The sequence below is a fragment of the Montipora capricornis genome, chromosome 12 (genome assembly GCF_036669925.1).
Source record: "Montipora capricornis isolate CH-2021 chromosome 12, ASM3666992v2, whole genome shotgun sequence".
Classification (NCBI taxonomy): Eukaryota; Metazoa; Cnidaria; class Anthozoa; order Scleractinia; family Acroporidae; genus Montipora; species Montipora capricornis.
The window spans coordinates 275,001-295,000 of record NC_090894.1 but is presented as its reverse complement, the minus strand read 5'-3'; the positions used below and the strand labels follow the sequence as shown (position 1 = coordinate 295,000).

The 20,000-nt window shown below is 38.4% G+C and overlaps 1 protein-coding gene across 2 annotated transcripts in view; it reads left to right on the top strand.

Annotated features, from left to right (window-relative positions):
• The window catches only part of LOC138027241 (another transcription unit protein-like), a 19,988-nt gene extending 1,780 nt beyond the window's left edge, over positions 1 to 18,208 (top strand). The window contains exons 1-16 of one of the 2 annotated variants that reach the window (XM_068874793.1): positions 2,064 to 2,270; positions 3,377 to 3,502; positions 5,137 to 5,201; positions 5,288 to 5,399; positions 7,039 to 7,220; positions 7,296 to 7,355; positions 8,141 to 8,227; positions 9,103 to 9,282; positions 10,111 to 10,202; positions 10,998 to 11,512; positions 12,201 to 12,244; positions 12,503 to 12,614; positions 13,381 to 13,423; positions 15,367 to 15,588; positions 17,258 to 17,315; positions 17,518 to 18,208. In XM_068874793.1, the coding sequence (XP_068730894.1) occupies positions 2,246 to 2,270; positions 3,377 to 3,502; positions 5,137 to 5,201; positions 5,288 to 5,399; positions 7,039 to 7,220; positions 7,296 to 7,355; positions 8,141 to 8,227; positions 9,103 to 9,282; positions 10,111 to 10,202; positions 10,998 to 11,512; positions 12,201 to 12,244; positions 12,503 to 12,614; positions 13,381 to 13,423; positions 15,367 to 15,588; positions 17,258 to 17,315; positions 17,518 to 17,667 (2,073 nt within the window). In that variant the 5' untranslated portion in view covers positions 2,064 to 2,245 and the 3' untranslated portion in view covers positions 17,668 to 18,208. Of the gene's footprint in view, positions 1 to 2,063; positions 2,271 to 3,376; positions 3,503 to 5,136; positions 5,202 to 5,287; positions 5,400 to 7,038; positions 7,221 to 7,295; positions 7,356 to 8,140; positions 8,228 to 9,102; positions 9,283 to 10,110; positions 10,203 to 10,997; positions 11,513 to 12,200; positions 12,245 to 12,502; positions 12,615 to 13,380; positions 13,424 to 15,366; positions 15,589 to 17,257; positions 17,316 to 17,517 lie in introns of those variants that run through there. The other variant, XM_068874792.1, reaches the window with a different exon arrangement.
• Positions 18,209 to 20,000: the final 1,792 nt, after the last annotated feature.

The window sequence follows — 20,000 nt, the reverse complement described above, 5'->3', positions numbered from 1 at the left end:
GCATAACTGTCTCGAATTCTCCCAACTCCCCCTCGTGTTTCTAAAGATGAGGGTATAGAAACATGGAAAACGTCCTCCAATGCTTGAACATTGTACCTGGCATTTTCACTGACCAAGCTAATTTTGGACAGGGTTTTTAAGTTCAGTTCTGGCCATAAAATGCTGTTTCACATATCATTTTCCAAAATCGACTTTCCTAGCATCCAAAATATTTTAACTTTAACAAACTATATTTAAGCCAGAAACTCTGGCTCTTTAGAGTGAGTCTGCCTAAATTTGTATGAAAATCAATCTCAAACTGGCTTCACAGGTCTGTAAATGGAAATTTATACAAATATATAAGAAGGGCATGAACTGTTCCAGATCCTGGGGTTTAGGGTTAGGCCTTTGAGAGGCAGGTTGGATAGTTTCTTCAGTAGCCGCATTTGCATTAGCAGTAGCAACAGGAGAAGTAAAACAGAAACGTATTGGGATAAGACTGAGTTGTTCAAGGAAAATTTGGGCAAGTGATCTGCTGTCTGAACTATACAACTCAAAATCAAATCACTGACTATTATAATATTAATGATTATGATAAGCCAGGCTAAATATGAGCCGAATGTGACAGTTAAGTATAAACTGTAGGATATTACTTTTGCTAAACCATAAGCTAAGGTCATTTAGATTAGTTTCCAATTAATTCAGGCCAATCATCCCTTTTCAGTTTTGACAAAATCAGCAAGCAAAAAATTCACGATTGTTAAGCAAATTCTACTTATCAGTACAAATGAAATGTATGGAGATTGGAATGGAGAATACGCATAATGAAATTATAGGGCTTATTAATTTAAGAAGTTAAGGATCAAATTGGGGCCGCTGATCAATAGTCTTATCCTTATCCCAGTATTTTGAGTATTTTGAGTATTTTGCAACAGTTAGAACATTTATATAGTTGTACGTATTATGTATATTGATTAACAATTATTTGCCGAATATTATAAGAATAATAAATATAATTTAACTGTTGAAAAAGCCCAAACCCATTAGAAATGCTAACAGTTAAGCCTAAATATTGTTTTAGGCCTAATTACTAAGGCCTAAGGCTAGCATTTCTAAGGGGTTTGGGCTTTTTCAACAGTTATGTTATAACCTCAGTCTGCATTTTACACTGACCGATTGGAGAACAAGGGAACATGGGTAATTTGAACTGGGGAACAGGAGAACAAAGACAAAATATCTTAGGGCTGATTTACACGGTACGATTTTTGTCGCATGCGACAACGGCTTACGACAGGCCCATGACATGACTTATGATTGTTGTGTATGTCCGAAAAATGTCGTAGCATTTTAAAACATGTTTTAAAATGCTGCGACAATTGTAACTCATGTTGTAGGCCTGTCGTGAGCTTGTCGCAAGCGACAAAAATCGCACCGTGTAAATCGGCCCTTAGGGGAAAAGGGAACATGAACCATTTTAGGGATCAAAAAGCTGAGAACAAGTTTGGAAGTACAATCGTAATTTCAGGAACAAGGAAACAATCTTTTTTAGAAAAGGGAACCTTAGGGACGGTCTCCCATATAAACACTGATTTGTCAACTGGTTTACGAGCAACAGATTCTTCAGGTTCAGTGGCAAATAAAGAGAACATACATCTATAATGCTCATCCAGAATCTGTCTACAGCAGATATGGTTTACGTGAATTAGTTTTGTTATGAAAATTTGTGAATTTTAAATATGCGAAAATTAGTTGTTAAGCAAACATGGCATTGAAGTTTTATGTAAACATGATTAAAGATTGTGGCATTCTTTTTATTAGGATCACAATCTCTTTGATCAGCTTTAATGAAATCTAGAGCATTACGTAAGACTAAAAAGGTCTTAATGCATGTATTCCCCGAAAAAAAATGTAAAGATTTGTTTATTTTAAAAGCATATTTTCGGTTGTTTTCTCTGATTTCTCTTTGCTTCATGAATGTATAATTTCTTCAAATTGACTGACTCCACTCCTCTGTCAATAGACTCTTTAAGGTTATGGTATTACTTATTAACTATTGGCATTGTATAATAAAGTCATTGATGCATAACACAGCAAGTTTGTAAGTTTTTTCATCAAAACCAACAAGGTGGCCTTGTTGTTATGCTCTTTCAATTGGAATCATGATTGATCATGCACAGAAATTTAAAGGAACCACCAACTCTTTGTGACATTTTGAGCTACAAGTCTGTTGGTAAAGCAATGTTTGGGATGCTGTGAAACCAGGAACATGCTAAAATGGCAGAAACGAAAAAGTAGATAAGTTGCTTCTGTTATGTGATGCAAATGCTTGTATTTGTGGATGTTTCTTAATACTCCAACTTGTTTGTTGCTTATTATCCACCTCAGCTCCATTAGTACTGAGAAAATGAGATTTTGTCATCTATTTTCACATTTTACTCTACTGAGAATTTTAAAATTGTGATGAATTATCGTGCTTTGCATTTGGTTTTAATTAGGCTGCTGCTTTTGTGATCTAACATAACATTTACATGTAACTCTGTCAGTGTAGTGTCTACTAGTCTAAGAGCACTTCACTTTGTCATGAACTTAAAACAGGATCTCTCACTTAGTGACTTACTTATGCATTGTGTAGTAATAACTAACACCTACAGTATGAGAGCAAGCTCAGGCACCATGCATAGTCAAAACAATTTTCTCAGGATAAAGCATTGATGAGAAAAATGAGCCAACAAATGAGAATTTATTTTTCATATTAGCAAATTCTTTCAATTTAACAGAGAATCATTAAAATGTTCTGTCATTTGTTTGTTTGAACTTGAAAATTTTGCAAGTTGGCAAGTGCTGCTCTCACCTTTAACTTTGGATTCAATGGTACCCTCTGCTTCTTTTCCCCTTTTTTTCTTGCAATTTTTTAATACTGGAAACAAAATGCCCCAACCAGGACCTTGTAAGTAAGATTAAGAAGTACATGTAGCTGTACCTGCAGGTACAAAACATATGTCACGACACGTCACAGGTCACTGTTTTACCGATACAGCTCGAGAATTTTACATGTAAGTATTCATTGAAGCCAACCTTAGGCTTGATAAGCCTAAACAAAAGTTGAAGTAGATGGAGAAAAATTTCAAGTAGCTGGTGAAAATGGCTTTCCTATGGCCAAGCCAGCCCCAAAAAATGCATTTACATTTTCACTGCCCAAGGTTAATTACCCTAGGCCTAAGGTTAAGCTTTTATGAATGTTTGGGTAAAACAGTGACAGCTGTGACCTGTGTTTTGTCCCTCCTGTAATGCCGTATCAACATGTTTGCAATACTGTATGAACTGTAATTTAATATTCATTACAAGTTTATATCAGTTAGGTTTTAGCTAGTTGGATTTTTTTACATCATTTTTTCAGCTGGTCAGAAGATTGCAGGTGTGTATACACGCCCTGTTACAAGGGCACAAAAGTTGGAGAATCTACAGCTATGTATGAGTTTCATGGGAAACAGAAATGTCAACCTTCAGGGAATCTATGTTGGAGGTGGGTTGACTGTTTGCTTAAATCCTTTTTTCCCTCAGACTGACTAACTGCTGCCTCTGATGCCACTTCCAGAGGTGGACCAAAGATCTGGAATTCTATGGTCCCAGATATGAGAAATTTACCAAAATCACCTTTTTGTGAAAGGTTAAAGGAAACCCTCTTTACATTCTTATCAAAATTGGATGACTGTTTTGAAATCACTGAGATCATTACACACATCTTATTCGATGATATAACATAATACACAGAGATATTTTGCCAGTTGTGTAGTATTTTTCCGAGCCCTGCGGAGGCGAGGGAAAATACAAGCAATGAACAAAATGTTCGAAAGTATTATAATTATGTTAAACCATCGAATAAGATATTTATCATTCCACTCCAAAAAAGGTGTTATTTTGCTTTAATTAATGTTATTTGCTAAGAGTGTTTAAAAATATGTGTAATACGTGTTGTTTTAAAGTTATCTTAATTATTTTGCCGGTAAATCAGTTGGTAGTCTGATGCTAAATAATTTATTAGTATTTTTCTAAAGTTTCTAACATACATTGTACTGTAGTTACTGTATGATTACCCTAATCCCCCACCTCAATTGTAATTTTCTATAATTATGCGGTTGGAAGTTATTTTCTCCTTGTTAGCACTATAAGTGTGACTAAATGTACATCTTACTCGATGGTTTAACATAATGTGCACAGATATTATTTTGATATTTTGCAAGTTGCATAGTAAATGTCCATGAGTATTAATTATATGTTAAACCATCGAGTAAGAGATTTATTATTCCGCAACAAAAAAGATGTTACTTTGCTTCAATTTATTTGGTAAGAGTGTTTTTGAGAAAATACATAATCATTCTGTCCTTCAGGGCACATGCGAATGATGTAAACAGCGCAAAAAGGCAGCCAAATATCCTTTATTTGATTGGATAAACAAAATGATGAGTGACAAGCAAAGACAAGCTAAATTCTCAGGCTTTGCATCATGTTGAAAACAATTTCTTTCGTTGAAAAACTCCCATTCCGTCCATATTTGCTCTGTTCTAAACCGGTCAAACCAAGGACACTACAGTGTACATAATACTGTCTCATATTTTGTGCGTTCTCCTGACCAAATATGGTAAAATGGCATAATAGTGGAATAATAAATATTGTTGTTATTATTTGATTTGGATATTCTAGGGGCTTGAAACTCTCCTTGTTCTTGAAAAATTAAACCTTTGGTCAAAAATGCTCCCAGAATGCTTTAAAGCAGCATCTCCACAAATGTCCATTTTTCATTGTACAGTAGGTGGGGTAGGGTGGAAATGTGGGGTTTTGGTTTTACCATAATACACTCTGGTGACAATTTCTTTGACCCCATCTTAAGTCTGTAAATTTTCTGGACCTGCCCCACTAGCTTTCTTATAATTGTTTTTTTTTTACCCTAATTGAACTAATTTGATTCAGTTGCTCTGCTACTTGTCTTAGACCCTGCACCCCAAAAATTTGAGTAAAACTTGAGCACACAAAAGTTCTCATTTTTGCTCCAAAATCTAAACCTGCATTGAGGGTCTAAAGCTCTTTCTCACTGTATCAGAAAAAAAGTGCTAGAACATTCTTATCAAATCAATACTAATAATGTTTTAATTTCACAAGACCTAATGGATGGCAATATGAAGTCTGTATTGAATCTTTGCCGGAATGTCAGAGCACACTTTAAGGTAGGCCTCAGTACTCATCTGACTGTGGACATCTTTCTTTTGAGGTCCTTTATTCTATAAAAAAGCATTCCTCTCTGCTTTTGCAGGGTGAGGGTTGGATGTCACCAGATGGACCAAGGCCCAGTTCATCAGGATCGAACAAGGAAGATGATTACAAACTTATAAATGGCTCAGTGCCACATCCTGCATCACATAACGGTAGGTGGCGTTTAACAAAGAGAAAGTGATTCAGGGTTGTGTGTACTCTTATTGACAATGATATTCATCATCACAGTGGTCAAAATAATGTGGACTCACTCAGCTGCACCTTGTGAGTCCACAACGTTTTGACCACTGCAATGATGAATATCGTTGTCGATAAGAGTGCAGACAATGCTGAACCACTTTCAATTTGTTTTTTACCACAATATTCAACGCCAAAGAAAGATTTTATTCCAGAGCGTCACCAAAATCATGACACAGACAAAGAAAAGGGCGTTGTCTATAACTTTCTCGCAATATGATTGGTTTATTTCCCAAAATGGACGTTCTTGATTGGCTATTACATTGCTTGACAAAATGACGTGAGCATGAGGCATACAGTATTGCCCAGACTCTTATCGACAACGGCAAATTAGCCAATCAGATTGCAAGATTACAAGCAATTGTGGTGAGTGTGGAACTAAGAAGGGCTGTTGTTTATGACTAATGTTTTGACAATCTACTGTAAGCGAGAATCATCTTCAGAGTTTGGTTGATTGTAACCAGCTTAAAATACAACTTGGCAGAAGCCCTGACCTACCTCCCTTTCTCTCCTTCCTTCTCTAAACGCGATAAATACATGTTTAACACCCAAGTTACCAGTGGAGGGTAGGTGCCCAAGAAGCCCGGGGCTGCAACTGCAGTCACATCCCCAAGGCGCTAGAACACCCGACTGGCCTGCCCAACCCACAACCAAGCCACAAGCCCCTGGCGCCAGGCCCCCCTCAGGCACCCGTCACACTTGAGCCAGATAGGTCAGTGGAAAGAAAAGAAAATAAATAAATAAATAAATAAATAAAATATAAAAAAAGAATAAAAAGGGGGGGGGGGGAGGATAGGGAGGGAATGCCAAGAAACACTAAACTACTAATTCAACTCACAACGCCATGCCAACAGAGCAACAAACAGGCTGCAAACACATGGGACAACAACGCATGCACTAACCAGGAATACCACTGGACAATGTCAGCCCCAGGGCTCCCACAACCTTAAGACTGCTGCAAACGCCTGCAAAAACGCTACTGACCAGACTGGCTCCCGCTACAGAACGCACCAAAACGCTGAACAACGCTACCAGACGGCCAAGACACTAACAACCGCCTGCAAAACACTAATGACCAGACTAGCTCCTAGTCATTAACTATGTTAAATTTCATTTAACTATATGTAACATGCATCTCATGTCAATAGCCAAGAGGCCAAAGGCAAGAGGGTGCATTACAGTGTCTTTTTAGATTTTGGGAGTGGACAATTATTGCCTATTAGTAAGTACTTCTCCTGTCTTGTCCCTGATCTCATGATCACTTTCATTCATTAGCATATAAAGGTCACTTTTTTGGGATAGGTCAAAAATCTACCACAAGGTTATACTGTAACGGTACATGTATGACGATACCATCAACATTCATTATACATTGTACATTTGGGTGAAGGAATGACATCCACAAAAAATAATTTTTTTGTTTGAAAAGTTAGGGCAGATCATCTGACCTTGGCTCCAAACAGTCCCTGACGTTCATATTAAGTACACTACAAGATCTGCAAAATTCCGTTCTTCTGCAATTCCGTCAAATAACCTATCATTTTGTTGTTTTAGGGTATGATATTGAGACACGCCCACATGGTAGCAGCTCAGGCTACCACTCAGATGATGCTTCACCGACACAGAAGGCTAAATCCCCTTCTTTGCCAGAGTTCCACATGCCAGGCATGCTTGGTGGACGTGAGAGTCCTTTCCCATTGGGAAAAGTTGTACACCCAAAGGATGTGATCATAACGGTACAGTAACATTGAGGCATAAATGTGCAAATAAGTCACTGAGAATAATTTTCTGTATTACTAATTTTTTTATAGACTCGGACAGAGTTGGACAAGCGAGGAGTTCTTCAAACGGCTGAAAATTCATCATCACTGGTAAAGCACTTTTAAAACAATGTGCATATAATTATATAGTATACTCCAGGTTGAAGTCATATTCAATTATTGACATCTGGTTTGTATGTGCCTGGGCTCCTACAGATGATAAATAATGAATAATTATGTACTCTCTTGATTGAAATGACAGCTAGTACATGTATTTGCTCGGAGTCAAATTTTTTTCCAATGCATATGCTTGGACCGGTGACTCGTAGTTGTCCGGCTATGCATTGTAATGGAAATATGGCCTATCTCAAAGTGCTGTGGATTCACAGTAAACGGTGGCATTAGGTTCACTTAAGGACGGTGCGTACTATTGTTATTGTGCATACGTTCTGTGCATCTCAAGATACTCAAGTCTCCTATCGGTGATGCTCACTAATTCAGGGATATTTTTGCGCAGTTTAAAACTATCCGGATAAAGTAGATCTTAGTAAGTAGTCTTGGTATCCAAAAAGAAAATTGGGGTAACCATGCATTTTTGAGAGATAAGCTTCAATTTGAGAAAGAACGCCATACATTGCTTTGTATTTTAAAGCTTTTTACAAATATTATTCATGAATTATCTTTGAAAAATGCGTGGTTACCCCCAATTTTCTTTTTGGATTTCAATGACACTTGTCAAGATCTAAATTTCCTGCATAATCATAAACCGGGGCAAAAATACCTTTGAATTAGTAGGCACTGTCCTTAATTGAAACATGACATTTGTGTCAGGCATCCATATCTGTGTGATTATAGATTGTGCACTTTGCCATTTTGATCACATCCTTGTCCCGTAGATTCGGACCCCCAATGGAACGATATCACTTGAAGAAAGATTAAGATCATTGTTGAATTCACCGAATCCTGGAGGACACAATGAAGAGGTAAAAAAATGTCAAAAAAAGACGGATCATGTGGTAATAAAAATGCTTTGTTATGAAGGATAAGTAGCAGTGATACCTTACATGTAAGTAACAGACAGACCAATACAATACAATACAATACTTTATTAATTCTCCCTGAGGGGATTTTCAGAATTAACTTACAATATGAATATAAAATTAGATTAAAGACTACTGATATAAACTATAATGACATACATTTTCTTAATATAAAAGTAACGACTTAAAATTACTCCTTATAATAAAAACTAACAATGTAATAATATTCTATAGTTGTATGTTTTACGAATTTTACAAAATCGATTGATGGTCCCTTCTATGGAGAAAGATAGAGATTCTACTTAAGAACGGTGGCAGCAAGTGGTAAATTAAAAAAAAAACTTAGGTATGAACTGAGTGGAAAAAAGTCATTTGAAGCGTTCATCTAAGGGCATGTTATAAGACAATTAGACAAAGATATTTATTTACTTCTCACTCGGAAAGTCAAATTCGTAGTTTTATGATTCTTTGTTGTGTCTAAGGCCGTTTTAGTGCAGCTTTGCTCGAATTGTCGAGTAGTAATGAAATGTTAATGTTCCGTGTATGCTAACCTCGTCATAAACGTGTTCTTACTTTTTCTCCCTTCCTAGCCCACCCCCAAAGAACAGGCTCACCATGTAATTTATTCATTGCTTTTCGTCGGATGTAACATGACAGAGTTGTATCTAAGTAACGTTTTCTCAATCGTGCGGCTCGAAGATGTTTGGGGCAGTTTTGCTCACCTTCTCCATTCTTCTTGGCCTCGTTTTTCTGCTCGTTTCTTTGGTCGAAATGTGCAGCAGATTGATCTTTAAGATGATACTTTTTACCATTAACAGGAAACAGAAGAAGAGCTGCTGATTCCACCACCACCGAGACCGCCAACTTTTGATGACGACGACGACGTGGAGCGAAGGCTTCAATCACTGTTGGATGTCGCTGAAGAGGATAAACCTGATGGGAAGCTCAACCAAAAGGACTTCAGCGGGTTGAAAGATCTAGACAGAATTGGCTATGTGGTATTAGAACGGAGTTGGTTTTTTTGTTTTGTAATAGTAATCAGTTATTTTGAGTACCGGTATGGCAAGACTTTAATTTGCAGACCGGATGTGTGAATGAGTACAAAATTAATGTATTTTTTGTCTTATTGTTAGTGGAGCAACAGGTTAGGCATTTTTGTTCGACAGACCTTAAGCACGCGACGTTTTTGAGCGGCAGACGGCAACCGGAAGTGAGCTGTTTTCCCTTTTAACTTGTTTTGTCACTACCACCGTTATATTGCTAAGTATCTTTCCTCCATTAGAGATGATTGGGCAAAAAATCTGAGAGACACGACTGTCCTGACATGCGAAATGTTCATTTCCGGTTACTGTCCGCGGCTCAAAAACGTCGCGTGCTTAAATTCCTTATTTGTGAGGTCGCGAGTGTTTCATACGTCAAAATGTTTCGAAATTTGTATGCTCTTGAAGCTCAAACCACTTGCGAAACGTTTACAGTAGCTTGTCGACACTTGTCTGATTTACAGTAGCATCAACCTAACGGTAGTGGGGAGATTGAAATTTGCGTTTTTCTAAATTTCAAAGAAACTTGTTAGATTTTAGTTCTTTTCACTGATGCTTTGATGAAAAGCTGCAGCTTGCCGTTTCTCGTAAACGAGAAGGTTTAATCTCTCAAATAAGTTAGAGCTCAAGAGAAGCTGAGAGCTTATGAGCAAATTAGGCACAGGTGTTTGTTGGAAAGATAAAAATTATGCATAATGACATAATTCGTCTTTTGTTTGTTTGTTTGATTGGTTTGTTATTGTTGTTTTTTTTATATTAAAACTGTGTGTTTATACTGTTCTTTAGCCAAGTCACCCATCTCAAAAGATGCGGAATGTTCAGAAGGGGCGATCCCAAGGAAGAACAAACAGCTTCACAGGAAATGTAAAACCATCAAGGTGTGTGCATTTGTGTGGACTCTGGTTCAAAGATTTTTCTGCTCGAGGCCTCGGTCTGTGCATCGGTTTTTTCGCAATGCCAGAATTTTTGCTTCAATCAAACTGTGTAATTCACCCAATGGCTTAAGTGGCCAAGGAAGCGCCGGCCCCTTCCCACCATCCTTTGTGGCAGAGAGCAATCATTGTTATATCCAGCAAGGATGTCATTGTCATCACCTTCGATTTATATGTACATGTACGTGAAATATGCCTTATTTCTCGTATATACTGGGGATTTCAAGGATCGGCAGCGTCGGCTAAACGGTCGCTTGATATTCTCTTGCGCTATTGTAGCTGTTTTGTGTCTCGTTTACTTTGTACACTGTAGTATTATATCACGGGTTTTACGGTCGAAACCGTAATGCACTGAATACGGCAAGTAAGAAGGACTTAGTAAATGCATGCTACACGTGCTTGTCAATTGTTCTTGGTTATTTATTATGACCATTTTTTGTGGCTTTGTTATTCAGAGGCACGTGACCTTGAAGCGTGCAACTTGCAACTCTTTTCCTTGGAACAAAGTTGGGGATCTTTAGGACACCAATTTTATGCCCAAATATGGACAAAAATAAGATCGAAGCTGCACGCGCGTGAAAATGCGTGAGCTACGTTATATCCAAATAGGGAAATCTTAAAAACTAGAAAAAACCCCCAGCTCTGAACCAGAGTTAAACGCTTTAAGGTCATGCACGAGCTTCTGGTCATTGCATTTGCTGTTGCCATTAGGTCAACTCTGTCTTGTAAATTCTTCTCCAGAGGAGCTAAACTGCCTCAAGCACCTCAGAGCAGACGCAGCAGACTGGACTCAGATTCATCAGCTCGTTCACCCGTACCACGTCGCAAACTTGCAACAGCAGCTCCACAAGACGCACTGACTGCACAATCTCAGACCTCTGTCTCTCAAAAGTCTTCTAAGGAGACCCGAAGTGGAAGCTTTCATAGCGAGAGCAGTGGAACAAGGAAAGTCGTAAAAGGAGAAGGAACACCTCCACAGCGATTCGAACGAGCAAGTTCTCATGCTGATTTCCTCAAACAAGTTGCTGACAAGTTAGCAGACAGGTCTTCGACGTCGACACCAGCTTCCGGTTCGGATTCGGTGACCCCCGCGGAAACACCGATGCTTCCTACACTGTCACCCGCGTCATCTGTTGCTACATTTGTGTTTGTCAGTACTTCAGATTCGTCGTCTGGTTTGAGCTCTGATGATGATGATTATCGGTCGCGTCGACGCAGAAGCGGAAGTGGAACGCCTGGGAGTCGAAGGGATAGAGGTACCGCCAAAGCTATGTGTGATGTCGATTATTATGTGTGATGTCGATTACTGCGTGGAGGAAAGGAAAGGAAAGGAACTTTATTCAAGTGTCTAGTCGTTCTATCGCTGGAGCACTAATTGGGAACACTGTAAACTAAAATTAACAATTAACGAAACTCAAGTCAAATGTTGGTTTTTGAGGAGAGGGGAAACCGGAGTACCTGGAGATAAACCTCCCGAAGCAGAGTAGAGAACCAACAAACTCAACCCACTTATGATGTTGAGTCTGGGAATTGAAGCCAGGCCACATTCGTGGGAGGCGAGTGCTATCACCACTGCGTCACCCCTGCACCATCACTGTGACATCCCTGCACTCCAGGACGACAGCGATTGAAAAAACATCCTCCTTGCTTGGGTTCTCTTTTATGTTTAGATTGTTTTCAACAGTCTGTGTTTGATTCGTAATAACTTTGGGCTTTAGGTAATTGGGCAAGTCGTATAAATTTATCAACGGATTCCTGTTTCCCTGATTAAAAACTCGTAGATCAGTCGTAGCGATTGATACATTCATGCATGTGCCCCAAATGTTGTTTAGAAGAGTAAAGTTATCTCTTATCCTTATTAAAACAGTAATTTCTACCGATTAACAGCGACTGTGAATGAATGAGGAGTATTATTCTTACTCATTTCCAAATTTTCCTCCTTAGGAAAGGGAAAGAAGTCTCAGGATTTACAAAGCATACGGAAGCAGGTAAATAGAAAGTTTAGCGCTCTGGCTCAAAAATTGACAGAGTTTTATAGGTGAACGGGCAATAAAAAGGTTAGCATTTTGAATCACTTTTTTATACGATTTCCTTCTTGGAAAAGTAACTGGATTCCATTGATTGAAGTAATATCAAATATAGATGCCGTGTCTGTTCTCTGACAGTGCAGTTTGATTTTAGAGAAGTATTTTAATCGTAAATCGTCAGTTAAAATGCATTTTGGGTCTTTGTTTATTTCAACATAGCTTGAAACTCTGGAAGGGATGTATGGTGAGATCTTATCTACCATGGAAGTTGGCTCCAAGGATTCTAAAAACTCGAAGGAAAGAAACAGTCAACGTGCGGCGGATATCAGAGGTTTGTTCTGATTTCCAAGTGTGCACCTGTTTTGGAAAAAGAAACTTTTTGCGAGTTTTCTCACACGCTCTGTGTAATTGCCCAATATATTGTAAAAGTGGAAAGTGAACATTAATCAGGTTCCTCTCTTTGAGAAAATACGAACTCAGTCATTTTTTTTAAATTCTAAAGCAAATCAGGCGGGTTTTTTTTCGTTTTGCCAAACGCAGGTTTTTCAATATAGAAGCTTCCATTATCAGATCTGAAAGACAGGATGCGATTGGTTTTTTACATGAAGGATTCAAAAGGGTTGTTTGTGGTCAGCGGGATATGGCCGTGAAGCTAGAACTAAGATTGTTTGCCCACGTTGGTTATTGAAATTCTTTCACTGATTTCGCAATACTTTGGTTGAAAAAAATCCATCCTCGGGCTATTTTTGGAACGGAATTTCCCATAGAAACGCAGTCTAATTCGGTAACGTTTTGGCCCAAAGCCGTCAACCCTGTCGGTGGGTTGAAATTTTTCTGTATAGTTTCTTTGGTAATTCTCAGAGTACCCCGAGTTAAACGTTTTCCAGCATCCCTTTAATTTTAGAAATCAACTGTAAGTTGAAAAAGCGCACCATTTTGTAAGCAGCGCCTGTAAAGGCAAAAGTGGTGGTTCAGTTTGACTGTTCAAGGTTTATTAGTGATGCTTACGTATGCTTTCTCTGGAATAATGCAAAAGGTGGGGCATGTTTTCTTATATTTGTTTGTTTGTTTACTTATTTTCTTATCAATGTTCTCAGCAAGCCTGGCAGCCTATAAGAAACAGAGGAACAAAGATATCAAGTAAGACGGTATTTCAAATAATTATCGAGATATGATTAGTTTACTCTATAAAGCGGACGAGTTGAAGTAATTTGGTTTTACATAACTACGCTTAGTGATTGGTTAAAACCAATCACCGGCTTCCGCGCGTTTTCCAGCTCTTGGCGCCCACATACACGCCGAGTCTGGGAATAGAACCCAGGCCACATTGGTGGCTTCGCCTTATGAGCTATTGACCCGTGGCCCCTGAGGGCGAAGGCAATAATAAAGTTAGCAAATGCAAATAGAAAATATGTTTATTTGGCAATAAACGAAAGAAAGCGTCACGCTTTTCGCTACTCGAGGACTATTACTAATAGTCCTCTAGTAACGTTGCCAATCAAAATGTACGATTTGCATTAGTCCATTAGTTGGGTGATACTAAATAATGGTTAGTTCCTTCCATTTAAAGCTTTAATTTCCATTAAAATCTGAGTAACAAGATTATGTAATTAGCGCAGCTGCGAAAGCGCTTGCCTTTAACCAATATGCCTTTGGTATCGATTTGTGTTTCATAGGTTGAATTTCTTCGTTCTTTAATCTGGTCCGAAGGACACTTTTTTCCTTCGGTTACTGCGCTTTTCGCTTCTCATAGAAAAGAAACATTTGATTTGATTTAATCTTCTTTAATTTCTTTGATTTGAATTGATTTACTGTTTCGTCAATTTATCCCCTGTTTTTGGTAAGATTTAGTCATAGCTGGGTCATAAAAGCGACATCCAACGAAGACGCAGCATTAAAGTCGCATGACTGGTATTTAAGCAATAGAGGACGTTTTCCGTGTTTTCATAGCCTCATCTAAACACAAGGGAGAGTTGGGAGAATTCGAGACAGTTATGCAAACCCGAGACGCAGTCGAGGGTGTGCATAACTGTCGAGAATTCTCCCAACTCCCCCGCGTGTTTAGATGTGGTTATGGAAACACGGAAAAAATTCCTCTGTTTCTTTTATAAAATATTCCTCAAAGATAACTCTACTAATGAAGGAAAATGCTGGTTTTTTTACTTCTTGATTGATACAGATTTTCTTGATACACGCTCATATTTCCTACCAGCCAATCAACGCGCGTCTGACTACATAACCAATCGAAATTCGTGTGATGTCACATCCGTGTGGCCGTACTCTCATCTAAACACAGCTATTGACCAATGAAAGTGCGCGTACTCTCCTAATTATGTTATAAATACATATAGCCGTAAATGCAGATACAGTATTATTAGTATTGTTTACCTGAATTATAGATACGTTTCATGAGATTGTCTGCGGGTACAATATTCGCATGCGATTGTATGGGGATTTCATCATCCTTGGAAATACCCTTACAGATATCTCGCTTATTTCATTTATCAGTATCATTTATTAGAAGATTCCTGTCTATAGCTAATGATTGTTTAATCTTAGTTTTTCTCAATTTCTGACCCCGCCACCTAGAATCATGCTGAGGATTCGAGCCAATTAATGACGAAGAAAAAATAGACCCAATATTAATTATCAAATTTGTACCTTTAAAGATTTGCACCACGCTCTGGCATGTTGTCGTCAGGGATTCGTGTTGTTGTTACGTGTGCACTATTTTCCTGTTTCTACCACCCACGGTTTCTTTAGTTCTTGATAACGTCAGGTACTCGAATTTCGTTGCTTTGTCCACTTGTTCTTTGATGGTTGAATGTAAGACGCACCACAAATTTTCCAGACAAAAAATGTGATGTTACAGTGACCTTTTCTCATCAATTGACGCGTGATGTTCGCTTTTGACTGACTCGCGACGGTTGAGGAGTGTGCATGAGAGGGTCGTTACATTTATTTGTAGTTGTACTTAATATACTTGAATATTACTTAATGTCCTAAAGCGTCTCGTGTTTAGATCTTCCTCGAGGTTGAACCCTTAGTATTAAGTAAAGAAGTCCGATTGTATTTTGAAACAGGGCCGTGAACAAACGATTTGGACGATTGGAATCTCATGTTGTAACATTAGCAAGGAGCGTGGCACATCTTTCATCAGAATTACGATCCCAAGCGTCAATAAGCCAAGATATGGATGACATGAGAAAACAAGTTCATGTGGAAGAGTACGGAGCCGATCATGTTGATCACCTTGACAAGGAAAACACAGTGCTTCAAACGCGACGAGTAAAGAAACTTAGGAGGTGTGTGTAAATTGTCCAAGGCTGCAGCGGGATCATTCCTGGTAGCTCTTAGGTCTGTGTTCATAAGGAATAAATGAAAAGAAGACTTTCCTGAGGAGCACTTCAGGACTCATGGTCTCAAAAATATTTTAAAATGTGTTAGAAGTATATGAAATGGGCTTACCATCTTCTCTGTCAGTGACATTAGCAAATCTATCTACATTAATTAAAGGATCATTAATCTACATGTAAAGAAAGTCTAGAAGGAGATTAAAACAGCTTCTAAATGACAGCTCTACCTTAAATCTTAGTTGTGGGAAGCTGTGAGGTAAGTGATACAAAGCTGATAGAGGTTGCTTTTAATAATTTGTTTGCTAATATTTGGAATGAACGGGCAAGTAATATTCTTCAAATTATCAACTCGATTCGTGGGTTTCTCCAAACTGTCCCTCTGCAATTGTGGAAATTAAAAATGACATTTACGGCCTGAATCCCAAATAACAAACTCTTGTAGTTTTCGAATTTAAATTTCTAAAAATGGCAGAGCATGTTATATCAAAAGCCACTTGAAGTAATATTCAATTTCCTCCTTTAAATGGATGTGTTCCAATTAGTATTATCATCGCTAAAACAAATATCTGGGTTTTTTAAAACGAAAGTGTCAAAAAACACGCTAAAAAGATATCGTTCAATTTTTTTTATCACCATTTAATAATGTTGGGGTTAGTTAATTCTTAGGGAAAATCGAAAAACGTTTTTTGAAAAACTCTCCTGTTCCTAGCAGTTAAGTTTCCATGGAAACCAACCCACTGACCACCTCATTGACAATACAGAACGCAACCAATAACCACAAATTCTCTTGCTGAGTAATTTGTGGAGTTAATAATAGCTCAAAAACACTTTATTTCTTCCTTCAAACGGCCGCCGGTTTGTACTTTTGGGACAGTAATTTTGTGCCTAAAGGATTTCTGTTACGTTGCTCGACACTTCTAGATTTATGTATTAGATATATATGTATATATATCATGCATAATCGCTGCATACGATTGATATTTTCGTGCTGCAAAGAAAGAAACGCACAAGAGCGAGGAACCAGCTGAACTCTGTTCAGTTTTTCCTGGTAGTGGAAGAGGCACGCAAACGAATCAATCTCTACGAACCTTGAGTTGCTCAAAGAAGAAGCCATGGCTCACTTTTTCTATGTGAAGCCGTCATTGAAAGGCGCCAAAACTGACAACGTTCTTGTCATTGCATGCGGAAAATTTTCCTTTGCGGCCAGTGGTTGGTCATACCGGATTCCTTTTTCAAAAAGCGCCCGACCTCTCAAACTGCCCTAATTTTGTTACGAATCACTGGTCATTTGAACATTTATTGTGGTATAAATCTCAGTAACGCATGTACGATAAATATCTCTTATATGTTTTCGTTTGTAGTATCTCTACGAACAACTAGTGGAAATACTGGGCGATACTACACACCAAAACATCTTAAAAGCTATTTATTATCCAACCTTTTTGCATTAAATTTCAAGCAAATGAATTATTAACAACCCAGAACGTGTGGGTGACAGATTTGTGCGTGACAAGCGCTAGTCAAACCAGTTCTCTTCTGTACAATAACTAAGTGTACAAATAACTAACTGTACTGATACAGTTGGATAATAATAACACTTACCTCCTGTTTTTTACAGTTTCTTTGGTGAAGACCCACCTCTCCTGGCCATCTTTCTCAAGAAACTGGGATACGAGGTAATATTGTCAGCTTTGATTTTTTTACTCTCTCGTGGTTGGCTAAAACGTCTCGTGCCAATACCGTCTTTCGAACCCATTTGTGACTCGTTTTCCTTCTTTTTTGCCAGTTGTAAGTTCTTGTTTTGGCTTGTTGTGATTGGTTCATTTTCTACTGATTGCGACACTACATGTTTTGATCGTATGCGTTAACATTCAACAGAGATTTGCAGATAACTTCGAGGCAGAGCAAGTGGGGATATTGGAACTTTCATACATGACGGAGGAAAGACTACAGAGTTTGGGGATTCCACTTGGCCCAAGATTAAGGATTATGGAAGAGGTTAAGAAACTAGCCTCGCATCTTATTTAATTTTCACTTTTGCAGTTTGCTAGTTGTGTATTTTTTATCACGTTTAAGCAAAGCAATTCAACCCACTCGACATTCTCTCGTTTTCTTATTTTAAACGTATGAAATAGAGGTTGGTCAGTCAATTTAAAGGGGCACTGTTATGCTAAGTTTGCTGTTTTTAGGTCAAAACTGGATAAAAATCTAAATTATTACTTAAGCTCACACGTTCAACATTCCTGACAAGGCACTGGGAAGATATGAAATATATTTATGGTACAAAGGGCTATTTGTATTTAATTTTTGGCGACTCTCTGAAGACATGAAAAACTAGCCGGTTTGACTAAAATTGCGTGACACTGCCCTTTTAAAGCCTGTAGCTCAATCTCATTACTACTTTTAATGACTTAGAAAGGTTTATATAATCAAGCTTGTAAATAGGAGTATTTATATTTTTGGTATATATAGTTTTATACCTTGCAGACAACTGTAAATTTCAATTATTTTGAATTTAGCTTGTTGGAGAAATTTGAGTTGCAATTTAGCCCAACAAGAGCTTTTCATTATTCAAAGGTTTTTTTATATGTTTAAAGTAAAGCTATAACGAAACTTTAGCTACTATCCCCAAAATATCAGTGCTCGAGACTTACGGTAGCCAACTAGCCACAGGCTAATGAAATTTCAGTTTTGGCTGGTAGATTTTGAGGTTTCACTAGCCATTGGGGCTAGTAAATATTGTGAAGCAGTGGAGTTCTGAACAAAAACAAAAATGAAAATTACTTCATATGAATATGGCAAAAGGAGAGAACAGAAACTAGCAAAAACAGAGACTGTGAGTGGATTTCGTCTGCCTTAGAAAATGATAGGAGGAAACCAATGCGGATAAGGGATAACAGCTTCCCCGTGCCCCGTTACGAACGATTAATCACGTGTGAAGTCCCGCGGAACTTCTCGGCTGCTGTTAATTAAAAAGCCTAATTTCCATATGCACGCAACCCCGTCGCAAACAGTTGCAAACACCTTCCGATAGCTCGATCGCAAACAGTTTGCGTAAATGGAAACACCGTTTACCTGTAGTAAACGTTTCGATCATAAAGAGCCAGTTCCTGCACTATAATTTGATACTGCCTATGCTGCACCCGTTCATAGTTAAATTAACTATGATCCGTTGATACTCCTCCAAAATGTATCGGACCCAGAATCTGTGACGTCTCTTGACAATTTCTCTCTGCCTCCTTCGCAACAACTCCAACAGAAGAAGTTGAACACAACGCAAAAACCTAATTCTGCTTTTCTTTTCGCTCCCTTTTTTTTACGATGTCACAAGATCAAGTTGCGTAAAGCAGTCACGCATATGGAAAGCAGAATCGCAAACACAATCGCAAAAGGTGGCAGTGTTTGCGATCATAATTAGTAGAGGAGACTCCAGTCCCCTCTACTGCGATTTAGCTATCGCAAAGTTTTTTGACTGTTCGCGACGTTCGGTCACGTGTACGTGGAAAGAGGTCACGTACTTGTTTAGAAGTTGAATCCAAATATAATTTATTTCAAATAAAAAAAAAAAAGAAAGGGATAATATGGAGCGACTTAATTATCTCGTTCACGAGGAATGGTGGATCTCACTGTTTCGCGAGCACTGTGGCCGCCAAATATTGCCCCGAAAACCATTCAGGCATAAAACGTACGGATTGCTGTTGAGACAATAGCCTTTATTCACGATAGCCGCCATGTTGTTTTCAAATTGTCATGTAAATTAGCCATGTGTTTATGCTGGAGGGCAAACATTGGAATAAAGGCAAATTGCGGAAAATCGGGTGGTCGAAATATTGAATTAACATTGCTAAAAGTAAATTTTAGAATTTAGAATCAGGCTTTTAGCCAGGCGGCTGTCCAGCCGTCCAAACGACGGCCAGTTCTCAGAAATGGGAGATTTTCGACGGCCTGTTTTGGGCGGCCATTTACGAGCTTCTGTGCTTAAGGTGATTCCCTAGTATTGCACTGCGCATCCTGTTCTGCGCATAACACAGTGTAAGCCCCGTTCGTATTCAGGCATGGCTAAGAGGCTTTATGGTCAAATTTCATGGCTCTTTGTCTCACAAGTCTCAACGGATATTTCTAAACAAAACAATGTTTAAATTTAACCATAAAGACTCGTACCAATGTGTGAATATTGATATATCAAACGTGGCCAAAAACATTTCAAAATGCCGACCTTTCGTGAGGGAAAGCTCGCTAGAGAGAAGAATGGCCGTTTTCAGAGCACAGCAGTAAAGAGCAAAACAAGAAACGTTTTGGACTCTCACAAAACAAAAAGTCGAGTGATAGCCTTGATAATGCTAAAGAAGATTTAAGTCCGA